The sequence below is a fragment of the Dendrobates tinctorius genome, unplaced genomic scaffold (genome assembly GCF_039654945.1).
Source record: "Dendrobates tinctorius isolate UK_male_01 unplaced genomic scaffold, ASM3965494v1 ptg000070l, whole genome shotgun sequence".
NCBI classification, from domain to species: domain Eukaryota; kingdom Metazoa; phylum Chordata; class Amphibia; order Anura; family Dendrobatidae; genus Dendrobates; species Dendrobates tinctorius.
Genome location: NW_027361738.1, coordinates 65996078 through 66020940, shown reverse-complemented (window position 1 = coordinate 66020940; position 24863 = coordinate 65996078). Strand labels below are relative to the sequence as shown.

Genomic DNA, 24863 nt, shown 5'->3' with positions numbered 1-24863 from the left:
AGAATCCGAAGAACACAAGCCCCCGTAAAGAGAACTGTTGCAGACACTCTCGGTATCCCGGGTACTCCACGGCTGTGGGACCCTTACTACTGACCACCAGAAGTTGGATTGAACTGTCAGGAGTTCGCTGCACCGTTGTGCATGTTATAAGGACAGTTGCGTTTTGAGTGAAGATTTTCTTTTTGTTTCGTATTTGTTGCTTAACTGTTGCGACTATCTCCTCTTTCTTTCTTTCTTTCTTTCTTCTTTCTAAGTTCCTTTTTTAGGAAAAGTATACGTAAAGATGTGGCCTGACAGAGCGGGGATACGCAGAAGAGAGAGAGTGTCCATGTCCAAGGAAGGGGGGAAGAAGACATGTGATGTTTTGCTATAATATGTTGGTTTTAAAGCATTAGTAAAAAGAAAAAAAAAAATTTAAAAATGGGGTACTTGTGATATTATAGAGTTGTTCAGATGTATGATATGCACAAGAAAATGCAACAGGTCCAGGTAAGAGAGGGTCTGAGCGACCAAAGGGAAGTGTGAGATCCAAAGGGGGTCTATGTGTTGAGAAGGTCTGGGAGACCGAGACGCCGACCATGACGTGTAACCAAAAGAAAGGCAAAGAGATGGAAGACGTGAGAAAGACAGTCATCCTAGGTCAGGTCCCTGACACCACGGACACCCCTGAAGGAAGAAGGCTGACGCCGACAATGATCTGGTAGGTGTAAGGCCTCGATCATGGCGTACCGGATAGTGGAAGGTGACAGAAAGCGAGAGTAGGGGAAGGTACACGCCGGAAAGAGAATCCAGGTGTGCCTAGCCCAATTTGAAAGACGTTGTCATGTGGCATGCGTGCTGATGAGTAGCAGTAGGCTGCTTGGAGCATGGTGCTCCCGGTTTGGTTCGGCCCCCGTGGGTAGTGGATTTGGCCCAACAGCTGGTCCGACAACAGAAGGTAGGGTAAGCTTCAGAACGACAAAGGCAGGGATTACGATTGTCGAGGATGACAATAGACAAAGGAAGGGGAGTGTAGGGAAGGTGACCGGACGGACGGACTTGTCAGAATAGAGAAAGGAAGGTTTGCACAGTTTAGACAGGTGTCAGTTACTACAGTGGGGAAACAGCTAGGAAAGTGTAGTGGACATGCAGTACCTTGGGTTGACCATTAGAGGGCAGGGAGGAGTGTGAGCATAGGACTTGACATCAGCTTAGGGCTTAAGAAACCGTTGGTCATGGGGGGGTGGCGTTATAGGGAACCGGGAAAGATATAAATTTGAAGGAGGGTTCCAGAAAGTTCCAGTCCCCAGGGGGAGCTCAAGTGATAAGGACACTGTGACAGTTGTGGCACTGTGAGGAAAACCTAACCAGGGGGACTGAAGAAAGAGAAAGTCAGGGGGGTGGTCCTGACATAAAGTACCGCAGTATAGACGAGGCTCCGGGTGTGGGACACCGTATTTGGAACGACGTTTGACCAGTAAAATGACTGTTGGTGCATAGGCCTACAGCGGCCACAGTGACGGAGCTGTCAGAAACATCCCAGAGTGTAAAAGGGACGGTACGTACATATACGTCCCTGGAGAAAGTACGTGTCACAAGGTGTTCTGTAACCAGAGAGTTGTGCAGAGAAGTGCGGTGTGGTGAGAGGCCGTCTGGTGGACGGCGAAAAAGCGAATAAACTTGGACCTGTTGCAGCCGAAGCTGCCTCCAGCCTGTGTCTGTACGTTACTACGCGGTATACAGAGGGACCACCGCCCAGTCCGGCCCACCGACCCTACACCAGTTTGCAATTTGCACAAAAAAGTGTGCTTTGTTCACCCTCCCCAGGTCCAGTGCTAAGTCTCTTCCACTGTTCCCTGTGCCTGTTATTGTCTGCAGCTCTGACATCACGACCACACTGCTGCAGCCAATCGTGGCTCTGAGCTGCTCACTCCATCAACTTGAGCAGAGCCACTGAGCTCAGTTATTGGCTGCAGCGCTGTTGATGTGCTGTCATGACTGCAAACGAAAAAAAACAATCCACCAGGAGCAGCGGTGGAGACTCAGCGCTGGACCCATGAATGATAAGTAAAGCACAGTTTTATGTTGCTTTTAAAACTAACTGCAGCCTGAACAAAGGAGATTTCTGATGCCGGAGATCTCCTTCAATTAACTATTTGGACACCAAGAACTGATGGATAATGGTTTTATATATTAAATGTTTTATTTTTTATGGAATATTCACATTTCCAAGACCTATCACAAGACAGACTTTATCATGTTCTCATTTTGAAAAGAAAAGTTGGTGGTGACCACATTAAAGCTAGTCTGGAGATCCCCCTTTTCCGACACCCCCCACATAGTAGACATTTATGGTGTAGCCTGTTGAAAATCCCTATAAGCAATATATATGAACTTTCTATGGTTTCATAATGCTTTATATTTCATAAGTGTGGGTGGTAATATTTCAGCAAGAAGAAATGAGTCAAGGGTCGCTAGGTCAAGAACACAGAGCCAGAAAGAAAAAGTGCACATGTGAATATAAAATCAAGGCATGCTGTGCTCAGAGCTATGTTCCCCGGCCACAAAAACACCAATGCCGCTCTCGGGATTTTTATTCGGTACAATTCCGCCCTCCAGTGAAGTCATTCCATTCATAACGCTGCAGTCATTGGAGCTATATGCGGAGTAGTGGGCAGAGAAGCCCATCACCTGTTGGGGCCCTCACGGAGAGCTTACTTGGGACTACACCAGCAGCAGGATCTCCAGCCAAGGCAGACCGTAGTCGAGTCCTACGAGAGACCCCCTTATTCCCGGGAGTGGGATCAGGCCCGGCTGGAACGATCTTTGTTTTTTCCGTAATCTCTTCCTGTTTTGAAAGTTTCGTTAAAAAAAATTCGTCAGCTGTTGATAATGGGGGAAGAAATCACAATCCTCAAGTCTCAGCCTTCCCTGGCTCTGAGTGGCAGGCAAATCAACGGTGAGTAACAGGATTAGTCTTCGAGGAGGTCGGAGCTTTAGTACTTCTCTACTATATATATATATATTGTGCGCGGCTTTATACTACTTAACCCCTTCTTTCACAACTAAAAGAATTTCATCGTTTGATACTGTTGATATTTGGAGGTATCAGTTTACTCTATATTTCTCCCTACAAAAACAAACGAGATCCTAAAATTACAACACTTAATATTCTTTGTACAGTGAAGTAATGGTTTCCGTGGGATTAGCATTCACTCTTCGCCGCTCTGCAATTGTACACTTTGCAATTTACAATGTCTGAAAATTTGTTTCCAGAGCTTAGATCTCTTCGCTGGCACCGTATGGGTTGTGTATGTGCCGCCGTTGTACTTGGACATGCTAGATGACTGTGTATAAGTATAGCAAAGTTATAAGTAGGGATGAGCGGATCTGTGGAAGTTCGGGTTCTGGTATTCTGGTAACTTTATTCCAAAGTCTGGTTCGGGTACCTGAATTTGAACCAGAACCTGGAACCCATTGAAAATAACAGAGACCTGAATTTTTGAGCTGGGAAATTCTCTCTCTCTCTCCTTCACCCAAAATTCCGAACATCGCAACGGACTTGGAGAAATCTAGGTTAGGCACTGAGCACCGAACGCTAACCGTCCGGTAGGAACCCCAAATTTTTAAGTTTAGGCTTGCTCATCTCATGTTATAAGCTGTTCATACAGTTCTCCAGATTTTTACAAAATTTACAAAGTGTAATTTGCAATTTTTCTTTATACATATATATTAACAGAGGTAACTATTACATGTATTATGTAAATTAGTTTTTATTCTAAAAAATCTTGGAAGGTAAAAGAGGTATTTCCGTGTTGCTAGATACGCTGTCATTTGTTGATCATTAGGGGGCCACCCTCTTAGATGCCAACCAATTTTGAGAACAAACATCCTTTTCTTCCTGTACATCTCTGCATCTGGCCACATGGTTGTACAAGGAATTGCAGCATGGCCCCTTGAAAATTTGTGGTAGCAGTATGGCACTGTGGCCTTCTTAGTCTCAGGATCGCAGGAACTCCCAGAGATCCGATCCCCAGCAATCCTTAAAGGAGTTTTCTCCTTTCAACTGTCTTCAGGCCATAAGCTTGCTTATATTTCAAATGACAAATGCAGCAATGCTCGCCCTCCGCCGCTCCTCGTGATTGCTTATACTCTGCAGCAGTGACTGCAGTGCATGTGACTGCTGCAGCCAATCACTGGGCTCAGCGGTGTGTACCCTCAGAGCCATGAGAGCAGTGATTAGTTGCAAAGTACAATGTAGTTTGTGACCTCAACCCTGCAGCCTATAAAAAATCGTTGGGAATAGCGGCAGAGAATCGGCGCTGGCGCAAGGGATGAAGAACTTTTGTAGACCGCAAATTATGGGCTGAAGAAAATTGGTTACTAAACTGGGAATACACCATTTACTCCACTGAACAAATGTACTAGACAATTGAAACTTTTTGTATATGCAAATACCTTAGTGACATCTCAAAATGTCATGAAGAGGTAGGGCTAAAAAAAAACCCCTAAAGAAAAGGAAAAAACACCCACTCCAATAAATATGAATGCCAAGAGAAACAGGAGTAAATAGGTGAATAGTATACAAAATCCATCTTTATTTAATCCAATAAAAGCGTAATCAGGGTACCAATAGAATGGGGGCTTCTTACCTCACTGCCTGATCTTGCATCACTGTGTAACACCCACTGGCGATTTATTGTAGTATTCGTAATGTTTTTGCAATTTATGTGCCTGTGTGCAGTGTGGCATTTTGTATACCCTGTGGACTCCTGTTCTCACCTTGTGGTGTTGTCATATTTATTATTCTATTGTTACCCCGATTACTCTTTTATTGGATTAAATAAAGATGAAATTTGTATACTATTCACCTATTTACTCCTGTTTCTCTTGGCATTCAATTGAAACTTTTTGTCTACTTCATTGTAAATAAAGTTTATTGATAGAAAACACGATACAGTCTGGGACATAACGATCGTGGTCACATAGGGAGCGAACGCGCGCAGGTCTGTGTGGGAGGCGGCCAATTTCACCTGGCTGTACTTCGGCGAGCCCGAAATTATGGGGGCATTATGCCTCGAAGGGGAAATTTTTACAGGAAGGGGCCAGAATGGGGTAGATTATTACATGAAGGGTCCAGAGTGAGGGAGATTATTATTATAGGAAGGGTCCGGAATTGGGGAGATTATTACAGGAAGGATCCAGAGTGGGAGAGATTATTACAAGAAGGGACCAGAATGGGGGAGATTATTACAGGAAGGATCCAGAGTGGGGGAGATTATTACATGAAGGGTCCAGAGTGGGGGAGATTATTATTATAGGAAGGGTCCGGAATTGGGGAGATTATTACAGGAAGGATCCAGAGTGGGGGAGATTATTACAAGAAGGGACCAGAATGGGAGATATTATTACAGGAAGGATCCAGAGTGGGGGAGATTATTACATGAAGGGTCCAGAATGGGGGACATTATTACGGGAAGGGGCCAGGATGGGGTAGATTATTACAGGAAGGGGCCAGAATGGGGGAGATTATTACAGGAAGGATCCAGAGTGGGGGAGATTATTACATGAAGGGTCCAGAATGGGGGACATTATTACGGGAAGGGGCCAGGATGGGGTAGATTATTACAGGAAGGGGCCAGAATGGGGGAGATTATTACAGGAAGGGGCCAGAATGGGGGAGATTATTACAGGAAGGGTCCAGAATGGGGGACATTATTACGGGAAGGGGCCAGAATGGGGTAGATTATTACAGGAAGGGGCCAGAATGAGTGAGATTATTACAGGAAAGGTCCAGAATGGGGGAGATTATTACAGGAAGGGGCCAGAATGGGGGAGATTATTACGGGAAGGGGCCAGGATGGGGTAGATTATTACAGGAAGGGTCCAGAATGGGGGAGATTATTACGGGAAGGGGCCAGAATGGGGGAGATTATTACAGGAAGGAGTCAGGACAGGGGACAATATTACATGGGGGTGAACATGCATGCCTTTACAGGATCTAGGACACTACAAGGGCCCATGCATCTAACCAGTATGAAGGTGGGGCGCCAGGTCCAAATTTTACACTAAAGTCCTTGTAAAAGTTGTTGAAGGACCTTGCTGTAAATAGGCTCTTAAATATTAACAAGGTTGTGCAGAATCAACCCCTAGATCATGGAAAGTAAATGGGGGAGGTATCAAGCTCTGCTGTGTTAGATGCAATAAACTACAGGGGCATTAAAAGGGTGTCCAATATATGTGTGCCCTATTTGCTATGAGCCCCCTTTTTCTTTATAATTATACAATGAAATGTATACCCTGTGGTCAAAGAAAATCTCTTTGTTACTGATGGCAACCAATCACAGCGCAGCTTTCATTTTTCAGGAGCAATATAGGAAATAAAAGTTGCTCTGCGATTGGTTGCTGGGGGCAACAAAGACAGATCTGTTTACGTTTGGCAGTTTCTTAAAATCTGCTGCCATTGTTTTAATAAACTTTATTTACACTAAACAGTCACCATCCCTTGACATCTGATAATGTCTTCAAGGCAAGACATGTCTCAAGATGATGATTATATTGATGTCTAGGGATAAGCCGTTCCACAAACATTTCCGGCGCACATAATATCCCTATATAATGTCCTTTATGATTCAGGATCAATTCAGTAAAAACAGTTTGCACAAAAACTCCAACATGTATAGAGACGTCTTCCAGCCGCCATGAGGTCGGCCCGGTGTGCCGCCGTGCGCTGTGTAAATAGCCGTGTGTTTTGTATATTTACGGTTCAGTGCCGCGCAAACAGCGATGAAGAAAGGAAGAGACATTCTCAGGCTTTATGCTCAGCGACCCCTGAAATCTGCAGTTTACTTTCAGGTTAGACCGAGTCGTGTCAACATTGACTGTATGGATATCTGCCAATATCCCCCCCATTGGGTCATGCATCTCCTACCATGTAAACAAACATAGTATCTGGACCAAGTTGTCTCATTTCACTATGGATAGAGGCGCGATCACCAAAATGGCAAACAAATATAAATATTGGCGGGTGCATTATTTCTGGAAACTCTTCCACAATGTCGCCTTGGTCAGATCTGACATGAGCTTTCAGCAAATCATGGCCCTGTGCAGAGCAGAAGAAGATTGATGATCAGACTATGGCTGGGGTCACGCTTGCGAGTGCAATGCGAGAAACTCCCGTGAGTCTCTCGCCTCAATAACCGGCACTTGGGACCGGAGTGTGCGGTTGCATGTCTTTCTATGCAGCTGAATGCCCCGGTCCGAACCCAGTGACGGGTATTGAGGCGAGAGACTTGCGTGAGTTTCTTGCATTGCACCCGCAAGTCTGACCCCGGCCTAAATCTGTTGTATGCGCTTACACCATTCAATCAATCTGTCCGTGCCACTTGTAAATCTGCCTAAATAGACAGAATGGGCGCACCATATTGTATGAAGTGGGGTGATGGGTTTCTATTGCCCCCGTCATCCCCTGACCTTAACCCCGCTGTACTACATAACGCCAGTGACTGTCTGTCTACAGTCTCCAACATCATGTCCGCTCTCTATCTGAAACTCGACCTCTCCAAAACTGAACTTCTGCTCCCTCCGTCTACTAACCTCCCTAAATCTGACATTTCCCTTCCCGTGGGTGGCACCACAATAACACCCCGGCAGCAGGCGCGCTGTCTGGGTGTTATATTTGACACCAATCTCTCCTTCACATCCCATATACAATCTCTTGCCCGCTCTTGCCACTTACACCTAAAGAACATCTCTAGAATCCGCCCTTTTCTCACCATGGAAACAGCAAAAACCCTCACTGTAGCATTGATCCACTCCCGCTTGGACTACTGCAACGCTATATTAATTGGCCTCCCCGTTACTCGACTATCCCCTCTCCAGTCCATTCTTAATGCAGCAGCCAGGGTCATCTATCTGGCCAATCGGTACTCGGACACGTCCGCTCTTCGCCAGTCCTTACATTGGCTGCCCATTCATTATAGGATCCAATTCAAAGTACTTGTTCTCACCCACAAAGCTCTCCACAGTGCAGCATCCCCCTACATCTCCTCCCTCATTTCTGTCTATCGACCTAACCGACCGCTACGCTCTGCAAACGACTTTCGACTAACCTCTGCACTAATCCGTACCTCCCACTCCCAACTCCAAGTCTTCTCCCGCACTGCGCCATTCCTCTGGAATACTCCACCCCAAGAAATTAGGACTATCCACAATTTGCATAGTTTCATTTGTTCAGAGCGGCCTATCACGTTCACTAATCAAAGTCATTTTATGTGTAAGTGTGCGTGTGTAGCCCATTCACTATCTCCATCCATCCTTCACTCCCTCAAGACGGCTGGACAATCATTGTAAATACACACCTGTACTTTGTATCTCCCCCATCTCATTGTAGATTGTAAGCTCTCACGAGCAGGGTCATCTTAATTTGCTTTAATTATTGTATTGTTAATGTTGTTACTTATGACTTGTGTTTTGAAACTGTTAAACTGTAAAGTGCTGAGGAATATGTTGGCGCTATATAAATAAAGATTATTATTATTATTATTGCCAGGGCAAATATTTCATCCCATAACAAAGCATTAATATCCCCCCTCAGTGCCCCTTAAAACAATTAATGACCCAAGAGTGACCATATAAAGACATAATGCCCCCTTAAAAAGTAGCAATGACAATTGAGTGCACACTCCAAAAGTAATAAGGCCACCTTTGTGCCGCCTCGCCACAAATAAGTCAAGGGTCTGTGCACACATTGCTTTTTGTTATGTTTTGTCTGTGCAGTTTTGTCACAAAACCTGAAGGATTTCTTAGTCCCAGCAAAGTAAATGAGACACGTTGCTTATTTTTAACTTGCAGACTTAAATTTTCAGCATATCAATTGTTTCATCGTATTTGCTGCTGATTTCACCCGTACTAATGAGAGAGGTAAAAATCTGCAACCAAGAACGTGGCAAAAGCGAGGCAAAAAATTATTTAACGCACCGTTTTTTTCCTTCCGAGAAGTGCAGAAATGGGGCAGAAATGTCTGCAACAAATACTTGACATGTGCAAATACCTTTAGGCTATGTGCACACAGTGCGGATCCTCCCGCGGATTTTTCCGTGCGGATTTTACTAAATCCGCAGGTCAAATGACCTGCATTTTTCCTGCGGATTTAGTGCATTTTTTGTGCGGTTTTACTGCCGTTTTTGTGCGGTTTTCTACCTGCTGATTTGTAGAATGGAGCAGGTGGAAAACTGCAGCAAAACCGCAAAAAAGAAGTGACATGCTGCTTCTTTTATTCTGCATGAAATCCACGCGGAAAAATCCGCAGCATGTGCACATAGCCTTAGGCTATGTTAACACTTTCTATTTTTCCCCACAGGCAAAACCTGCTCTCTTGGCAGTAAAGAAGCTGCTCACAAAAAGAAGGTTTTGCTGCATATTATTGTCTCTTGTACATGTTGATAAAGTTTAGTGCCCCCCAAAAAACATGGTGCCAACTTCCTTAGGATTTTTTCACCAAAAATGCAGCAAAACCTGATACCTGCGTTTTTTGCTCTTACTGTTTTTTGTGGGTGAAAAAAATACTGCAAAAACGTTGAAGTTAGTGGCATGGTGCAGGTTTCCACTTCAGTCAGGAACAAACAAAACCAATGTGAGTACATGAGATTTCATTAATCTCATAGCTTTTACTGCTACTGTAAAACGCATCTTAAAATTTGCATAAAAAAAGCAGCAAAAACGCAACGTGTGAACATAACCTTATGCTCACCTAATCTGAGCAGACCTCTATGGCAGGGGTTTATCTAGCAGGAGAATAAAAAGATTGGGCATTTGAATTTTCCTACAACATCATCTGTCAGAGACGATCAGGAGGCCTCCATACACATCCGATTGCCTGTCAGTCCCGCCAAAGTCATATCGGGCCTTAAAGGGAAACGGATACCTCCAGAAATGCTATTTACCTGTAGATATTGGGTGTCTAAAGGCCCCGTTATGCGCTTCAATGTCCCAGCGATCCCACCAACGATCCGACGTGGACGAGATCGCTGGGACGTAGTTAGCTGATCGCTGGTGAGCTGTCACATAGGCAGACTCACCAGCGATCAAGACAAGCGAGCACGCTGGTATTCAGGGTAAACAGCGGGTAACTAAGCGCCGCGCGGCGCTTAGTTACTCACTGTTTACCCTGGATACCCGATCAGGACCAGAGAACACGCTGGTATCCAGGGTAAACAGCGGGTATCTAAGAGCCACGCGGCGCTTATTTACCCGCTGTTTGCCCTGGATACCAGCTCCCAGCGTCTGCTGTATGGCGCTGGGAGCTCGTTGATCGTTGGTCTCTCGTTGTCACACACAGCGATGTGTGCTGCCCAGCAGGAGACCAACCATAGATTTATGGCCCAGACCATTAGGCAACCATTAATGATCAGCCAACTGATCACCGATCGTTGCTACGTCTCACACACAACGATGTCGTTCCAATATCATTGTGTGTAACAGGGCTTTAACTCTTGTCTGGCTGGTTTATGGGAACAGCTGCTACGAAGTGAAAATTAAGTTACGGGGGGGTGAGTCAAAAATTTTCCAGACTCCAGTTATATTAAAACTTCTATTGGTTGCATCATCTTTTTTCCGCATGAGGTCGCTGCGTTCCCAGTCACTGTTATACATTTTTGAGCATGTTACGTCGATGCGCTTGTGACTGCGGTGTGAGAAACAATGGCCGTCCTACTGGTGATTTGTGCGAAGGAAAAGCAACATGATGCAATTTTTTTTTTTTTCGTGATCTGAGGGTTCATTTGGGGCCGACGTTTTAAGAAAGAGTTTGTGCACATTATGGGGAAGGTGTTTTGTCGCGCAGATGTATGTATGAACAGATAAAGGTGTTCAAGGAAGGTCGCACAAGTGTCAATCATAAGGAAGGAGCTGGTCGCCCGTCCACGTCCGTGACCGATGACCACATTGAGCGCCATGCGACGTGAACTGATTCTGTAGGATAGACGACTGGCAGTGGATTATGTGGCAAATTGTTTGCAAAGATTCACGCGAAGACTGACGGCTACCATCATTAGCGCCGCCATAATTCTGCCGCATTTTTCAACTCCATCCGCCTCATGAAGATGCTGATAACTTTGAAGGCAGCATTTATAGAGGAATCCATATTGGTCTCTGCTGCCACCATAAAGCCCCATATTCACATTGATGACCTCCTGCTTAGAGCGATTAGGTTGGACTGCACCCATAGATCATAGATTTCCACCAGTTATTCTAAGATACAAATCATCAAAAATCTTTTAAACCTTCATAGTAAATAGATTTTCACAGTTTTTGACGTTATCCACAATAGCATCAATGTAATGACTGACAAGAAGTCTACTGTGTTTAGAAAAAAAACAAATACGGTAAATCTTCTCAGAATTCGCGCTTTCTGCTGCGGTCCGTCCTTGTGACTCTTTAGTATTCACCAGAGATCTACCGTACAAGATGGTTCTCATGCAGTTTGCCACAAGGAAAACATGTGATGAGGATGCTTGGGGTGAGGATGAGCCGGGAGGTCATTTCTGTGGCTTGTTAGCGATTACCGGTGTTAAAGAGGAGAGAAAAAGCAGAGAGAGCACACTGTGGATATTGGCACCGAATGTGCAGCAACATATGGTGACTTCCAAAGTATGAACTGCAAATGTAGAGGCTGCACTCAAATTACCACTAATTAATAATCCTAATGTCATATAACTATGCTGAATAATAGCTCTGTGTCTATATATCTATTATCTATCTCATATCTGTCTATGTAAATGAGCTATATTATCTTAGACTCCATTATGTGTTAATAGCAAAAAAAAAATACAATTGTTATTTTTATTTGACCTCTGCAGAACAACATAAATTAATTATTTACTGTACTGTGCGGGTTGTTATAATTACAAGGATAACAGATATGTTCATGTTGTTCACTGTGACATTTAAATATGAAAAAGTTTATTACGCAAAATGTGATTAAAGGAATGTTTTTGTACCATTATTTTTAGTAACTCTATGGGAAAAAATATTTTCCATAATTTAACTTTTATTTTTAAACCTATGATGTACTGGCATATTGTAATATCCCTATATGTACCAGTGCAGTATGCCTAAAAAAAAATTAAAAAAATTGAGGATTATTAGGCAGAGAAAATTCTCAGCTACACAGCAGTGTGGTCTGTGGCTCACTGTTAGAGATTCTGCCTTTCATGCTATAGAGGTCTTAGGTTTTAATCCCAGTACTGACAGGCTGTTAAAAGAAAATAAGAATTGATAAACTATAAGGATGCATCCAATGAGAACAGTCAGATGCCTCAAAAGAGAACGTGGTATCCTATGTAAGGCCTCATTCACACATCAGTGTTTGTATGCCAAAACCAGGAGTGGAACGCACATAGAAAAACTTTAACTGAAAGACTGATACCTGTTCTCTGTTTTGGAAACACTCCTGGTTTTGGCATACAAATACTGATAAAATACTGATCAAAAACACTGACATGTGAATGAGGCCTAATAAGCAACACAGGACACAAGCAAAAGCGGAGATCAGCAGTGCTGGTTCAGATCAGCATCCGGCCTCGGATCCTCTCTCCTCATCGCTCCTGTGACATCGCCATCTCCTCATGGGCCTGTGCATATCATGGTGGCTCAGTGGTTAGCACTGTTGCTTTGCAGCGCTGGGGTTCTGGGAATAAATCCCACCAAGGACGACATCTGTAAGGAGTTTGTTCTCCCCGTGTTTGCGTGAGTTTCCTCCCAGTTCTCCGGTTTCCTCTAACACTCCAAAGACCTACTGATAGGGAATTTAGATTGTGAGCCCCAATGGAGACAGTGATTATGTCTGTAAAGTGCTGTAGAATAGGATAGCGCTATATAAGCAAAGCTTAATAAATAATATATGTCTACTCTTGTATCTATCTAATCTTTTCAGGTGTGTACACCAGGTCCTGACCTGCTTTTGTCCATGGTATATAGGCGTAGGGCAGTGAAATGAATCTTTGCCCCAGATGAAAGTTTTGCCTCAGCTCTTCATGGTGCATCCTCCATGCATATAGCTGGGAGCCCTTGGGGTAAGATAGGGCTGAAATGGGCGCAGCTAGTGGAGGCCAAGACAGGACAGGAGTTTGAAATTAGAAGACAGGGAAAGGGTTAATGATAGTTATTGCACATAGGCATGAAAAGGTGGAAAAAGGGAGGCGTGGGTAAAAGGACAGGTCACACAAGGGGCTTTAGGTTTCATTGGGTAAAAGTTATAGGGGGAGGAGTAGTGTAGGGTACCTTTATAAAGAAGAGGAGGACTCCTGGACCAACGGGTCTTCAAAGGATTCAGGACCAGCGGAGGTCCCTCCCACTCACTCTTAATTTTGGTGGTGTCATTGACCAACTTTGGTGGTGTGGTGCGCGATTCAATTTGTTATGTTTGTGTTGTCATGGCAGCTGGTTGTGAGGAAGTCAGGGATGGCCTCGGTTAATTGGGCTTTGGGCACATCAGATGGACGGTGACCCTTAATCAATCATTGTGGTTAGTTCCCACTGGAACGGTTTGTGGGGAACAGGGAAAAGGTTATATGGGCAGTACTAAGACAGTTTGTCAACCCCGAGCTGGAGTGGTGCGACTGGGGAGTGTTTTAGTTTGTACTGTCCAGTATTTTCTGGTTGGCCTTCCAGAATCTCCTCTGAAAGAAGGGCGATATAAGTTTTTGTTATATTGTATATTGTGGCCATTATTCTCCATCGTCACTCAGCGTCATGTTAATTATTTAATTAGTGCTGTATATATAATTTTCAATACCCTAAGTCGCGTCCCCCAGGTCCTCGGTTACAACTCTTGTAGAAAACGGTGCAGCTAGTGAAATGCTTTCCATATACAGATGTGTTTAGGAATAGGCCAGAATAGACTGTGTAACCACTTCATAGAAGAGGACTTATTCTCCGTAAATCATTACACATATAAATGCTTTTAAATGACAAATCCAATTCTGCTACAAGTCGGTGCACTCTGTGTAATGCATTGGGCTAAGCCTCAGCAAACAAAGAGTGAAGTAGGGAGAATTAGTGGTGACTTTATAGACTCCTGGAAGGCGTCCAGCCCAGGATATATTTGGAGCTGGGGGACTCACTTACTTCTGTTTTGGTTCCAGTAACTTTACTAGTGATTTGGAAGCGAAATGGAATGTGGCTGCGATTCTGTGCCGGATAAATACTTCACCATGTTTTCCCTTAAGGTCACATAACATCATTTCATGGGGAAATAACCTATTGTTGACATTCTGCACCAATGCCGGCCAAGTCTTTGTGCTGAGAGAGGCACATTCCTATTAACTGTGTCTTTGCTGGCCATGTGGTATACAAAATAAAGTGTTAATTGATTTGGATGTATGGGAATTTTTAGGGAATGTGTAGCCATAAAATTAGCTCTGTGGGCTCAGGTTAAGAAAGCTTTTTCTGTTCCATGGGATTTATCATTTTTAACACTTTAGTCACACATTTCTATTATATCAATAGACTAGGGTAAAATGTATGTCTATGACGCTTGGATTACCCTGTGGCAACTGTTCTCCTTAAACATACTATGCAGGACTCACCCCAATGTTATACAGCCCCGATGACCTTCTAAAAATCTCTTATCTATCATGCTAAAATACTGTTGTAGTTTTATGTCTAGAAACCAACGGCCTCCCGCTATATTATGAACACATTCATCTCTCTCTCCCCATCCATCCATTAGTCAGTGATTGTGAGTAGGCGATAATCTTTATTGCCAGGGCTACTGTTCCGGTGCTTTGTGCATTACCTCTATTCCCTGTACCAGTACCGTTCAGTACAGGAGATCGTGCTGATGTTATGTGTGACGCTAGAGAAGGAGTGAGAGGGGTATTAGAGGAGTCACGGACCTGTGCTCACTGCTGGCTTGCAGCCTAGTATAAGGAATAGAGGTGAAATATAGTCCGAATAGAGCAGAGGATTCTGAAGAAGAAGTGATGATGGTGACAGCAGAGTTGGTGCCAGGGCACAAAAAAGGAAGCAGAAAAGAATAAAACACCATGAAACTGGCAGAAAAGGTATTTAGGAATCTTTAAGGGCATTATCCTTAAAGGGGTTGTCCACTACTTAGACAACCCCTTTTCGTTCCCCATCTCCCATGTTGGTGCCATTCCAGTGGTGTCACCACTCGCAGTTCGGGCTGTTGTGCAGTTGTTGTGATACGTGAGCCTGGCGCCCAATCGGCGCTGGCGTCACTATCTCCGACTTTGTATGAATTAAACATGAAGAGGAAGTCAGGGCTGCGGCTGCTCTCTTACTTCCTCTTCAGATTCAGTTCATGCTAAGGCGGAGACAGTGACGCCAACGCCAATTGGGTGCCAAGCTCATGTGTCAAAAGTTCCACATAAGAACCCTGGGAACGCGAGTGCCAACACTGCTGGAACGGCACCAGCATGGGGGGGGTGGAGTAGAAGGTTTTTTATTTTATCGGGGCCAAGACTGGGAAATGAGAAGGGGTTGTTCAAGTAGTGGACAGCCCCCTTTTAGCATTTATGGCAAAACCCATAACTGAGTCAGGGTACTGGACAAACTCTTTAACACAGAATTAAGGACCAACCCTTTACAGGGAGTGTTCAGGATTTTGAGAAAGTGGTCTGTGTGCAAAAAATGTTTTAAAATTTAAGAATAACCAACACTCACCAGTTGAATCCCCTACTTTTCCAATACTGCCAATATGTGACCCCTGCAGCTATAGTCCTCTACACTATATGACCACTGAGATTAGTGATTGTCTGCAGTGGCCACGTGAATGATTTACATGACATCATCACTGCAGGGCTAGCGTAGACAACTGGAAAGGGACATCACAATGGTGGGGGAATTAATGAGTCAGTATTTTTAACGCGCTTAGGCAACTTTCATAAGATCCTCAACAAAATCCTTTAAATCGGCAATAAAAATCTTCTGGTGCGTATCTAGGACCCTGTAAAGGGGTTGTGCAAGATTTCAAAAACATAAATGCTTTTTTTCAGAAATAGCCCACCACCTGTTCATGGGTTGGGGCCCCTACTACAGATTTTGCTTTGGAGCCATTGTTGATATTGTAACATATTTTATGTGATTTTTTAATTTTTTTCAGGTCAGACAAAGAGTTCATTTGGAGGTTCATTAGATGATACAGAATGTCACCAATCAAAGGAGAATCTGTCTAATGGAAACAGTCATAACCCATCCAAAGGTGGGCGGAATATTCCCAGGAGACACACTGTAGGTGGGCCACGTAGCTCGAAAGAAATCTTGGGAATGCAGTCATCAGACATGGACAGGAAGAGGGAAGCCTTTTTGGAGCACCTTAAATACAAATACCCTCATCATGCAACTGCAATAATGGGTCACCAAGAACGTCTGAGAGATCAGGTATGTGATCCGACAGTGTAGACTCCAGTGCTACTTAGCTAACACTTTCTCTATGTGATCAGCTCTTCTTTGTTGACATCCGCAGTAAAGGTTGACTTTGATTCATTGTGATCCTCCAGGTTGTCTTGTCTTCTGTTTGGGTCTTCAGGCTTCTCAGTGATGTTTTCTTGATTTTTGTCATGGCATCGATCCATCTTATTGCCGGTGATAAATACGTGGCATCTAAAGGACTAAATACTCTGATGATTCAGCCATTGTGAGCATCATTGTGGCAAGCGAGAGCCACAGTCAGCTTGGATGAGTTCCTGAAGTTGTATCATACAAGGATGGGAAAAATGGCGCACAAGAAAGCAGTTTTAATAGTGAATATATATTTTACTACCATTTGCAAAATTATAATTTCTGGATAAAATATCTGACTATTTATGAAGTTGTAATAGGCATTTAATATGTTTATAGCTAGAGGCTTGACACATGTAGGAGCAGACAGTATACCATAATATCATGGAGACCTCAGGACAGCAGGATTATTAACTGGTGGAGCAATGTCATTGTAATGGAAGCTACTTTGACTGGAATGTAAAGAGTAAGTCCTGAGATCCTCACAGATCACTATAAACCAAGGGGCAGAAGTGTGAACAGATCAATGTTTGGATCTATAGACTATCTACTGTAGTTGAGCAAAATGATTCTCAGGATCATGGTCCAGTGGCTTCATTGATAGTCCATGGCCGCCAAACAAGAGTCCTGGAAATCAGTTACTATTACTAGCTGCCAGCATCCCCAATGCTCTTCTGTTTAGGAGGCAGAGAACACATCAAGAATTATGGTGGGTAGTAAGAGATTTGCAGAGCTCTCGTCTGGCGACCATGAGCTACCGTCATGGCCAGTGATCCAGGGTCCTGCAAATCCTTTTGCTCAACTCTTCTATCTACAAAGCCTCTGCACCACTTACGTATAAACTAAACGGCTCTGTCCTTTGATTTCAGTGATCGGCGGTGGTCTCAGGACAAGGACCCCCACAAGATCAACTCTATTGAACAAGCACTATAAATATAAAAAAAAATATAGAAAAGTTTATCTATCCTTTAAACAAGTTTTGCAGTTTGGAGAAACCTCTGTGACTTTGTGCCAAAATGATTCTGAGCTAGAAAAATGTCAAAATCTACCAATCTTGGCAGTAGTAATTTTGAGTTGATTTCTTGTAATAGCTGCTTGAGTTGAGAGGGGCAGTTCCCAAATCACATTACAACTAGTGATGAGCGAACGTGCTTAGATAAGGTGTTACCTGACCATGCTCAGGTGCTAACCGAGTGACTTCAGCGTGCTCCAAAAATATGTTCGAGTCCCTGCGGCTGCATGTCTGGTGGCTGTTAGACCGCTGCAACACATGCAGGGATCACTCGTTTGTTAAGCAATCCCTTGTGGCTCTTGATGAGCTGCGAGACATGCAGCCGCGGGGACTCGAACATATTATTCGAGCATGCCGGAGACACTCGGTTAGCATCCGAGCATGCTCGGATAGCTATTTATCCCCTCATCACTAGTTACAACTCATTTCTCTCATATCTCTTCATATCTTACATGGGTTGTGGAAAAGTGTTTGTTACAGGGTCAATAACGTGATTCTACACTCTTTGTCCCCCCATTTTGCCAGTTTTCTACCATTAAACTACTTGAAATGTTGCAAAATATAGGCACATCTTATAATTGCTCAAAAAAAAATTTGTGGCTCCCGTCATTTTTACGCCAGTCGTAGCCAATTTTTGGAAAAGTGGACAAAGCTTACTCGAGGGACTTTGTGTTTGAGCGCAAACGAGAAATTCAGCAAAATTTATGTTAAAGAAGCAGCGCAAATTACGACAGAAATGTACTCCGGTCCTTGCGGTGACCCGGCAGCTGAAAGTTGGGACAAGCTGATTAACAGAACCGGGGTCTATAAGGTTAGACACGGGCCAAGAGTAAATCACCATGGACTATGTGGGTCCTGGTGATGTTTTGCGGCAGTTGTGCAATATTCTTTGCTGCTTACGGACAGCGGTACCCATCATGGGGATCAGGGTGATACGTGTTCGCAGTTGGCAGCATCTCCAACTTTGGCTGCCACCATAATGCACCACGGACACATATAAACAGGATACAGAGTAGTAATGTGTCGTCAATCTGAACTTCCAGTATTATCGGTTTTACATGGCGAGAGATGCATTTCAGTCCGCCAGCACATTGATATGCTAAGCAGTGGCGGCAGCTGGGAATATAATGATGATATTAATATTTGTGAAGAATAATGGAGTGTACTTTCCTAATCTGCTGTTTATAAGATTTGTTTGTAACGAGCACATGCAGAAATGTGACGCTTTGTTAATAATCCTGTTCTCTGAATTTAGATTGGAATTGCTTTTGATGTTTTATTTATTGCTCCGTCGTCGCTCCTGCAGATCCTCCACATGTTAATCACGCGCGCGCTATTCAGTGACCGTCCGCGGCTTCATCTGGGACACACAAGGGGATGAGCAGTTTTTGGGAAACGGAGTTTGACCATAGTGCATTGAAAAAGTTCTGCAACTTTCTTATTTAGACTATTTCATTCCATAACAAATTTTAAGATTTCTGTGTACATGTAGAACCTGAAAAACCATCGTCTAATGTATCTGTTCCAAGCTTTAGAAAATACAAAAGTGAAAAACAGCATGAAAACAGCACCCAGGAGTCCGGCATGTGTGAGAGCAAGGATTCAGTCTATCCACATACGGAAAGCTGAGAGGACTTGTGCAGTAATTGTACACAGAGGTCAAACTAAATATAAAAAGCACACAACACATTCCACACTACCTCCAATCGGAAATAACGGCTGCTAATTATTAACCCTAACATGGAATTCTCTGTAGATTTGTTCAGAAGTGTTTTCATGACTGGATAAATCTATTATCTCTTCTATCTCTTAGGTATGATCAATCCTTAGTAAGTAAAATACTGCAAGTGTCATTTGAAATAGTTCTTGAAGGGTTGGACTGGTCCTCCAGAGAACCGGAGAATCCACCGGTGGGCCCTAGCTTCCTCTTTAGGAGAGTTCATAGTGCAAACCTTGCAGCTGCCATGGGACTCTTGAGTGGGGGAGAAAGGTGGGCCCCCAGAATCAAATCCTCTGGTGGGCCCAATGTTCTTCAGTCTGACACTGAGTTCTTGTATTGGAGAAAACTAAATTCTAATTGAGAGTGAACCTGTCTATTCAGGCGACTGCTATGTTTCTGGCCTTTATATGACTCGTATCCAGTATTTTCACTAGTTTTCCCCTCTGCCTGCTCCTCTAATTTTTAGTTGTCTTTTGATCTAGTGGATGAATCAGGCTAGCTACTATGATATTTTCATACATAGCTCTCCCGTCTCTCTGTAGTGCGTGTTCAGAAGCAGCATCAGTATGGAGGACATTATACAGCGATACTGAGCAGTGTAACTGTGAATCCAGCTCTGTGGTGAGGTAGAAAGCTGCAGTACGGTCTGTACGTGTCTCCCTTTCCCTGTCCTCTCATTGTGCTCCTTTCTTCCCCTACTCTTTGCATAGACTTAAATAGGAATATGTAATCTAATATCGCAGTAAGCTTGACCAAGATGGATTTTAGCAGTTTTTTAGAGTGAATGAAGAGTTGTGGGGGCAGAAAAAGGATAAGAAAGGGCTCATAAGTGAAGAAAGGCGCTTATTTATCATATTAGATATGTTACAAAGTTTATTTTTATATCCCTTGTACTGTTCACTTATACAAAGTTTGTTTAAACAGTGAACGGGAACCTGTCCACCTGAACCATTGGCAGCATGAAATTTAGAAATTTTCCCATTACAGAATGCTATGTTTTACTCTACATGTGTCATTGATTCAGAGCAAATGTAATTCGAAAAACAAGCTGGACAAGGGGAGAGGACTCCTGGCACATGAAGAAGAGTCCCCTGGTTGTCTCCTTCTGGCTTCTTCCTACCTTACTTGGCCTGATTGACCGGTCTCTCCCCATATTGACATTTTTTAATCTGCTAACTCTACCAGACCATGGAGTGTGAGACGACTGTATGCTTCAGAATTACATTCCAGAGTGGAAAATATTTTTTGCATACACTACAGTTGTTAATTATTTCAGACAAGACCCAACTAAACATTCCACACCCACCCCAGACCTAAAACACAAGCCCCTGGTGGTGACCCTATGTCCCCATCCTGACCCCTTTCTGGTATAATATCCCCCATCCTGGACCCCTTCCAGTAATAGTGTCCCCGATTCTGGTGTAATGTCCCCATCTTGGGCCCTTTCAGTAATATATGTCACCATCCTGGGCTCTTCCAGTAATACATGTGCCCCATCCTGGCGTCTTCCAGTTATATATGTCCTCAATCCTGGCCCCATCCAGTAATATATGTCCCTCATCCTGGGCCCATCCTGTAATAATGCTCCCTGTTTTGCCACTGTTTAAAAAACTCTGATTCAACTCACCTTCTTCCGCTTCAATGATGCGCAACGTCTTCTACTGTAGCCCGCACAAAGGCCGGCATGCAAGCGACAGGCAGAGAATGACGTCACTGCCATGCGTTGCCTGCTCGCCGACGTCAGCTGCTGGCCTCTGATTGCCCAGCGACTTGTATTGAAGTGCAGGGATCAGGCAGGTCTACATTTCTAAGGACGCACTTCTATCCGAAATAGGCAATGGTGTCAGTGGGCCTAGCTGCAGTGACCACGATCATTTCGCACTTGATCGTATGTTCAAGACCATCAGGTGGAATAAAAAACTTTTTTTGTTTACAATACAAAAAAAAATAAATAATACAAAACTTGAAATCATCTCCTTTTCCACATTAAAAAAATAAGGAAATAAAAAAATAAACATGTGATATTGCCGCATCTGAAAACGTCCATGCCATGACAATATGAAACTAACTCAAAAGGTAAACTGCATAAAGAAAAAAACTATTGAATAGTATTTTACAAGCAATGTACTCACAGAAAATGCAAAAAAAGCAATCTGAAAGTTTGTATCTACCCCAAAATTGTATTTACAAAAATTCCAACCGAAAAAAAACATTGCACTTCTTCATCTACAAAAAAAATAAAAACTTGTGGGTCTTGTAAAATGGCAACACAAACCAAGTTTCTATGTTTTTTTAACCACTAAAGTAATTTTAAAATTGTATATACTGTATACATTTGGTATTTACAATAGCCCTCACAGTCCCCTGATCTGAACATCATTGAAAATCTGTGGCTAGATCTCAAAATAGCAGAGGATGCAAGACGACCCCGGAATCTCACAGAACTGGAAGAATTTTCCAATGGAAGAATGGATGAAAATCCCTCAAACAAGAATTGAAAGACTCTTGTCTGGCTTAAAAAAGGATTTACAAGCTCTAATACTTTCAAAAGGGGGTGATACTAGGAACTAACCAGGCAAGGGGGGCCCAAACTTTTGCATCGGCCCATTTTCCTTTTTATAATTTTTAAAATATAAAATATATAAATATGTTTTTTGCCTAAAATACAAAGGAAATGTGTCATCTAGGCCATTTAGAGATCATTTCATCTTTAACTTTCTTTACTGTTCACAATTAGGGCTCGTTCCATCTTGCGATTAGAATTTGGATTACATTTGTACCAATTTAATCCTATGCTTCTGTTCTCAATGGCGTTTTTCTTTCCTGCTCCGATCGGATCGAGTTTGGCCAGGAAAAAAGATGGAAGCATGCTGCGCTTGCATGCCAAATTCGGATCACGCGCACCCATATAAGTCTATGAAACATCACACTGCGCTCGGATACCACCCGAGTGCAGTGTGATTCACTCCGATGCCGGCAGCAGAGTTGACGGAGAAAGTAATTTCTCTGTCTCCTCTGCACCTGTGCTGTGATTCATACGAGAGGATCGGAGCACTGACACTCGGATCACGCTCGCAACAGAGCAGCAGTTGAGGGTCATTAGCTTATTTTTTTTCCCATGCCGAATACAGCTGAGAAAAAATTTGCAGATCTCCACTGCCTCATTGATTAACATTGGTCCAACCGCAATCCGATTTTTATCGGATTGCGCTCATCCGATTTATATGCTCATGTGAGCGAGCACTAACCTGAAGAATCTTGTCACCCGATCATTTTTATTGCACAATGAACTCCATGAAAAGAAAACTCAAAAACCTATGGCAGAACAGTCTTTTTTTTTCATTATTTCAATCCACTTGAAATTTTTTTCCCTTCTTTCTGTACATTTAAATGGTATAATATAAAATAAATGATGTAACTCAAAACTACAACTCGTTCTGCAAAAAAAATAAAAACTTTATGACTCATGGAAGAATAGGAAAAAAAACACAAATGCAAAAACAAAAAATGTGGATAACACCACACTTATAGATTTATATAGGCTGCTAATTTTACTGGGATCTAATTAAAATATTACATTTATTTTTACATTCCAAAAGTAGAGTTTTCAAAAGGCAATTCTCACTTTTTAGACCGTTTGTTGGGGCACATTTCGAAAAGAAAATATTGTGATCACCTGGTGTCCCACTTAACCGGACAACCCCTTGGCTCAGGATATATGGCAACAAGCAGTCACACTTTAGAACTATCGAAAAATACCTAAAAGGTCAATTGCACCTCAGTTGTTCCTGACATATGGAGGCACCATTTGTCGGACAGTTCCATAGTATAGAGCCATATGGAGACAATGTACAGTATCGGTGACCTGGATCGGTGACTTCTGCTCTGCAGGACACTTCGTTTTAATGGTCACTATGTAGTTGGACAACGACATTCCCCATTACGCTCTGACATCAGAATCTTAGGTTGGAGGCCATTGGTGTAATAATTCATGATGCAATAGAAATAAATGCTATAGAGGGATATCCAGCAGTGAGACAATCATTTTTGGTGCAATTGCTTTTTAGTAATATACCCTGGGAAATTTTTAGAAATAGAAATTATATTGGGTATATATTTCAATATTCTAGAATCTGACTTGCACTTGCAGGGTTCGTCATGCACCAGTGCCCTCATGTCGCTCCATAGGACCTGCTCCATCACATTCCTCACATGATCTCATCCTATTTATAACCCAATTATAAGACAATTGAAAACCTTTTGACTCCAGCCGTGGAGCAGGAAGTCTAGCTCAGATCCTGCCTCTTCTCCCTATGACCTGGGGCTAGACAATTAGCTTCCACATTCTCCCAGTTACCAGACCAAAGGGTCTTTACGGTGCAACCTTGGTTTTCTGTGCTAGTCAACGATACTAAACTCATTCTCGTACAACTGAAAATGGTTCCGAGAATGCAAAAATAATTGTTTTGAGAAAAAATGTATCAACATATTTAAGTATATATTTTTTTTTATTTTTGCTTTTCTTTTTTTTATGCATTAAATTAATTATTTGGGTCTGTCAGAGCAAAGCAGCAATGAAGCAACAAAGTTTACCCGTACAGGCCTCCAGACAAATGCACTATCAGGATGCAGTGGACCCATATAATTAAGATAACACAGGTGCAAAAATACCAATGAAACAACCGCTCGCAGCCTACCAATACATGGAGGGGGCGGTTGCCTGGTATGTTGATGCACAAAAAACTTGTATGCGGTGCTGTTCACACCATGGCCCACACAGCATCCAGGCCAGCCTAGTAGTGACACCCTTCTATTAGCTCAGGCGGGCTGGTCCAGCACTATCAAAATGCAAGCCATGGGGACAGACACCGCAGTTTACAAGACCAAATGGGCCCAACTGCACCCTGAATAAAAAGTGCAAAAAACACATTTACAAAAAATGTGGAGTATTAGCTGATATTTTGGCCAAAATACGTGAGCCCGTAACCTGCGTCAAAGATCTCCACGTTTACGGGTACCTAACACTAAATACTAACACTAATACAGCACGGCATAGAAAGAGGACTTAAAAATCCTCCAATAGCAGAAAAGAGCAATGAAGCAACAAAGTTTACCCGTACAGGCCTCCAGACAAATGCACTATCAGGATGCAGTGGACCCATATAATTAAGATAACACAGGTGCAAAAATACCAATGAAACAACCGCTCGCAGCCTACCAATACATGGAGGGGGCGGTTGCCTGGTATATTGATGCACAAAAAACTTGTATGCGGCGCTGTTAGAGCGCTGTCAGAGCAAAGCCCAATGATTTCACAAGGTATATACTCAGATAAAAGTGGCCCTGGGCATATCTACACATTTGAGACAGCCCCATTAAAGGAATTGTACTTTGTTCCCACATAATTGTTCTTTTACATGTAATTATTGCACTGTAGACATCGTGTCCATGTTCCCAATTTGAGGGGAGCCAGGGCTGTAGTCCGTGGCTGACATAGATTGCTCAATCACGTCCTGGTCTCCCGCCACATACATACAATATCCCCTTTGCAGTGTACCTTCTTTAATGCCTTCGGTACCATCAGGGTCCCCTCTGATCTGCTATGGGTTCACTCCTGTTGGCTTCACA

At 43.2% G+C, this 24863-nt stretch overlaps 1 protein-coding gene across 7 annotated transcripts in view; it reads left to right on the top strand.

The window, feature by feature from the left end:
- KIAA1217 (KIAA1217 ortholog) overlaps positions 1-24863 on the top strand; it is an 804298-nt gene that overhangs the window by 432021 nt on the left and 347414 nt on the right. For 6 of the 7 annotated variants that reach the window (XM_073581790.1, XM_073581793.1, XM_073581791.1 and 3 more), the window contains one exon: positions 16106-16383. In XM_073581790.1, the coding sequence (XP_073437891.1) occupies positions 16106-16383 (278 nt within the window). Of the gene's footprint in view, positions 1-2378; positions 2939-16105; positions 16384-24863 lie in introns of those variants that run through there. The other variant, XM_073581794.1, reaches the window with a different exon arrangement.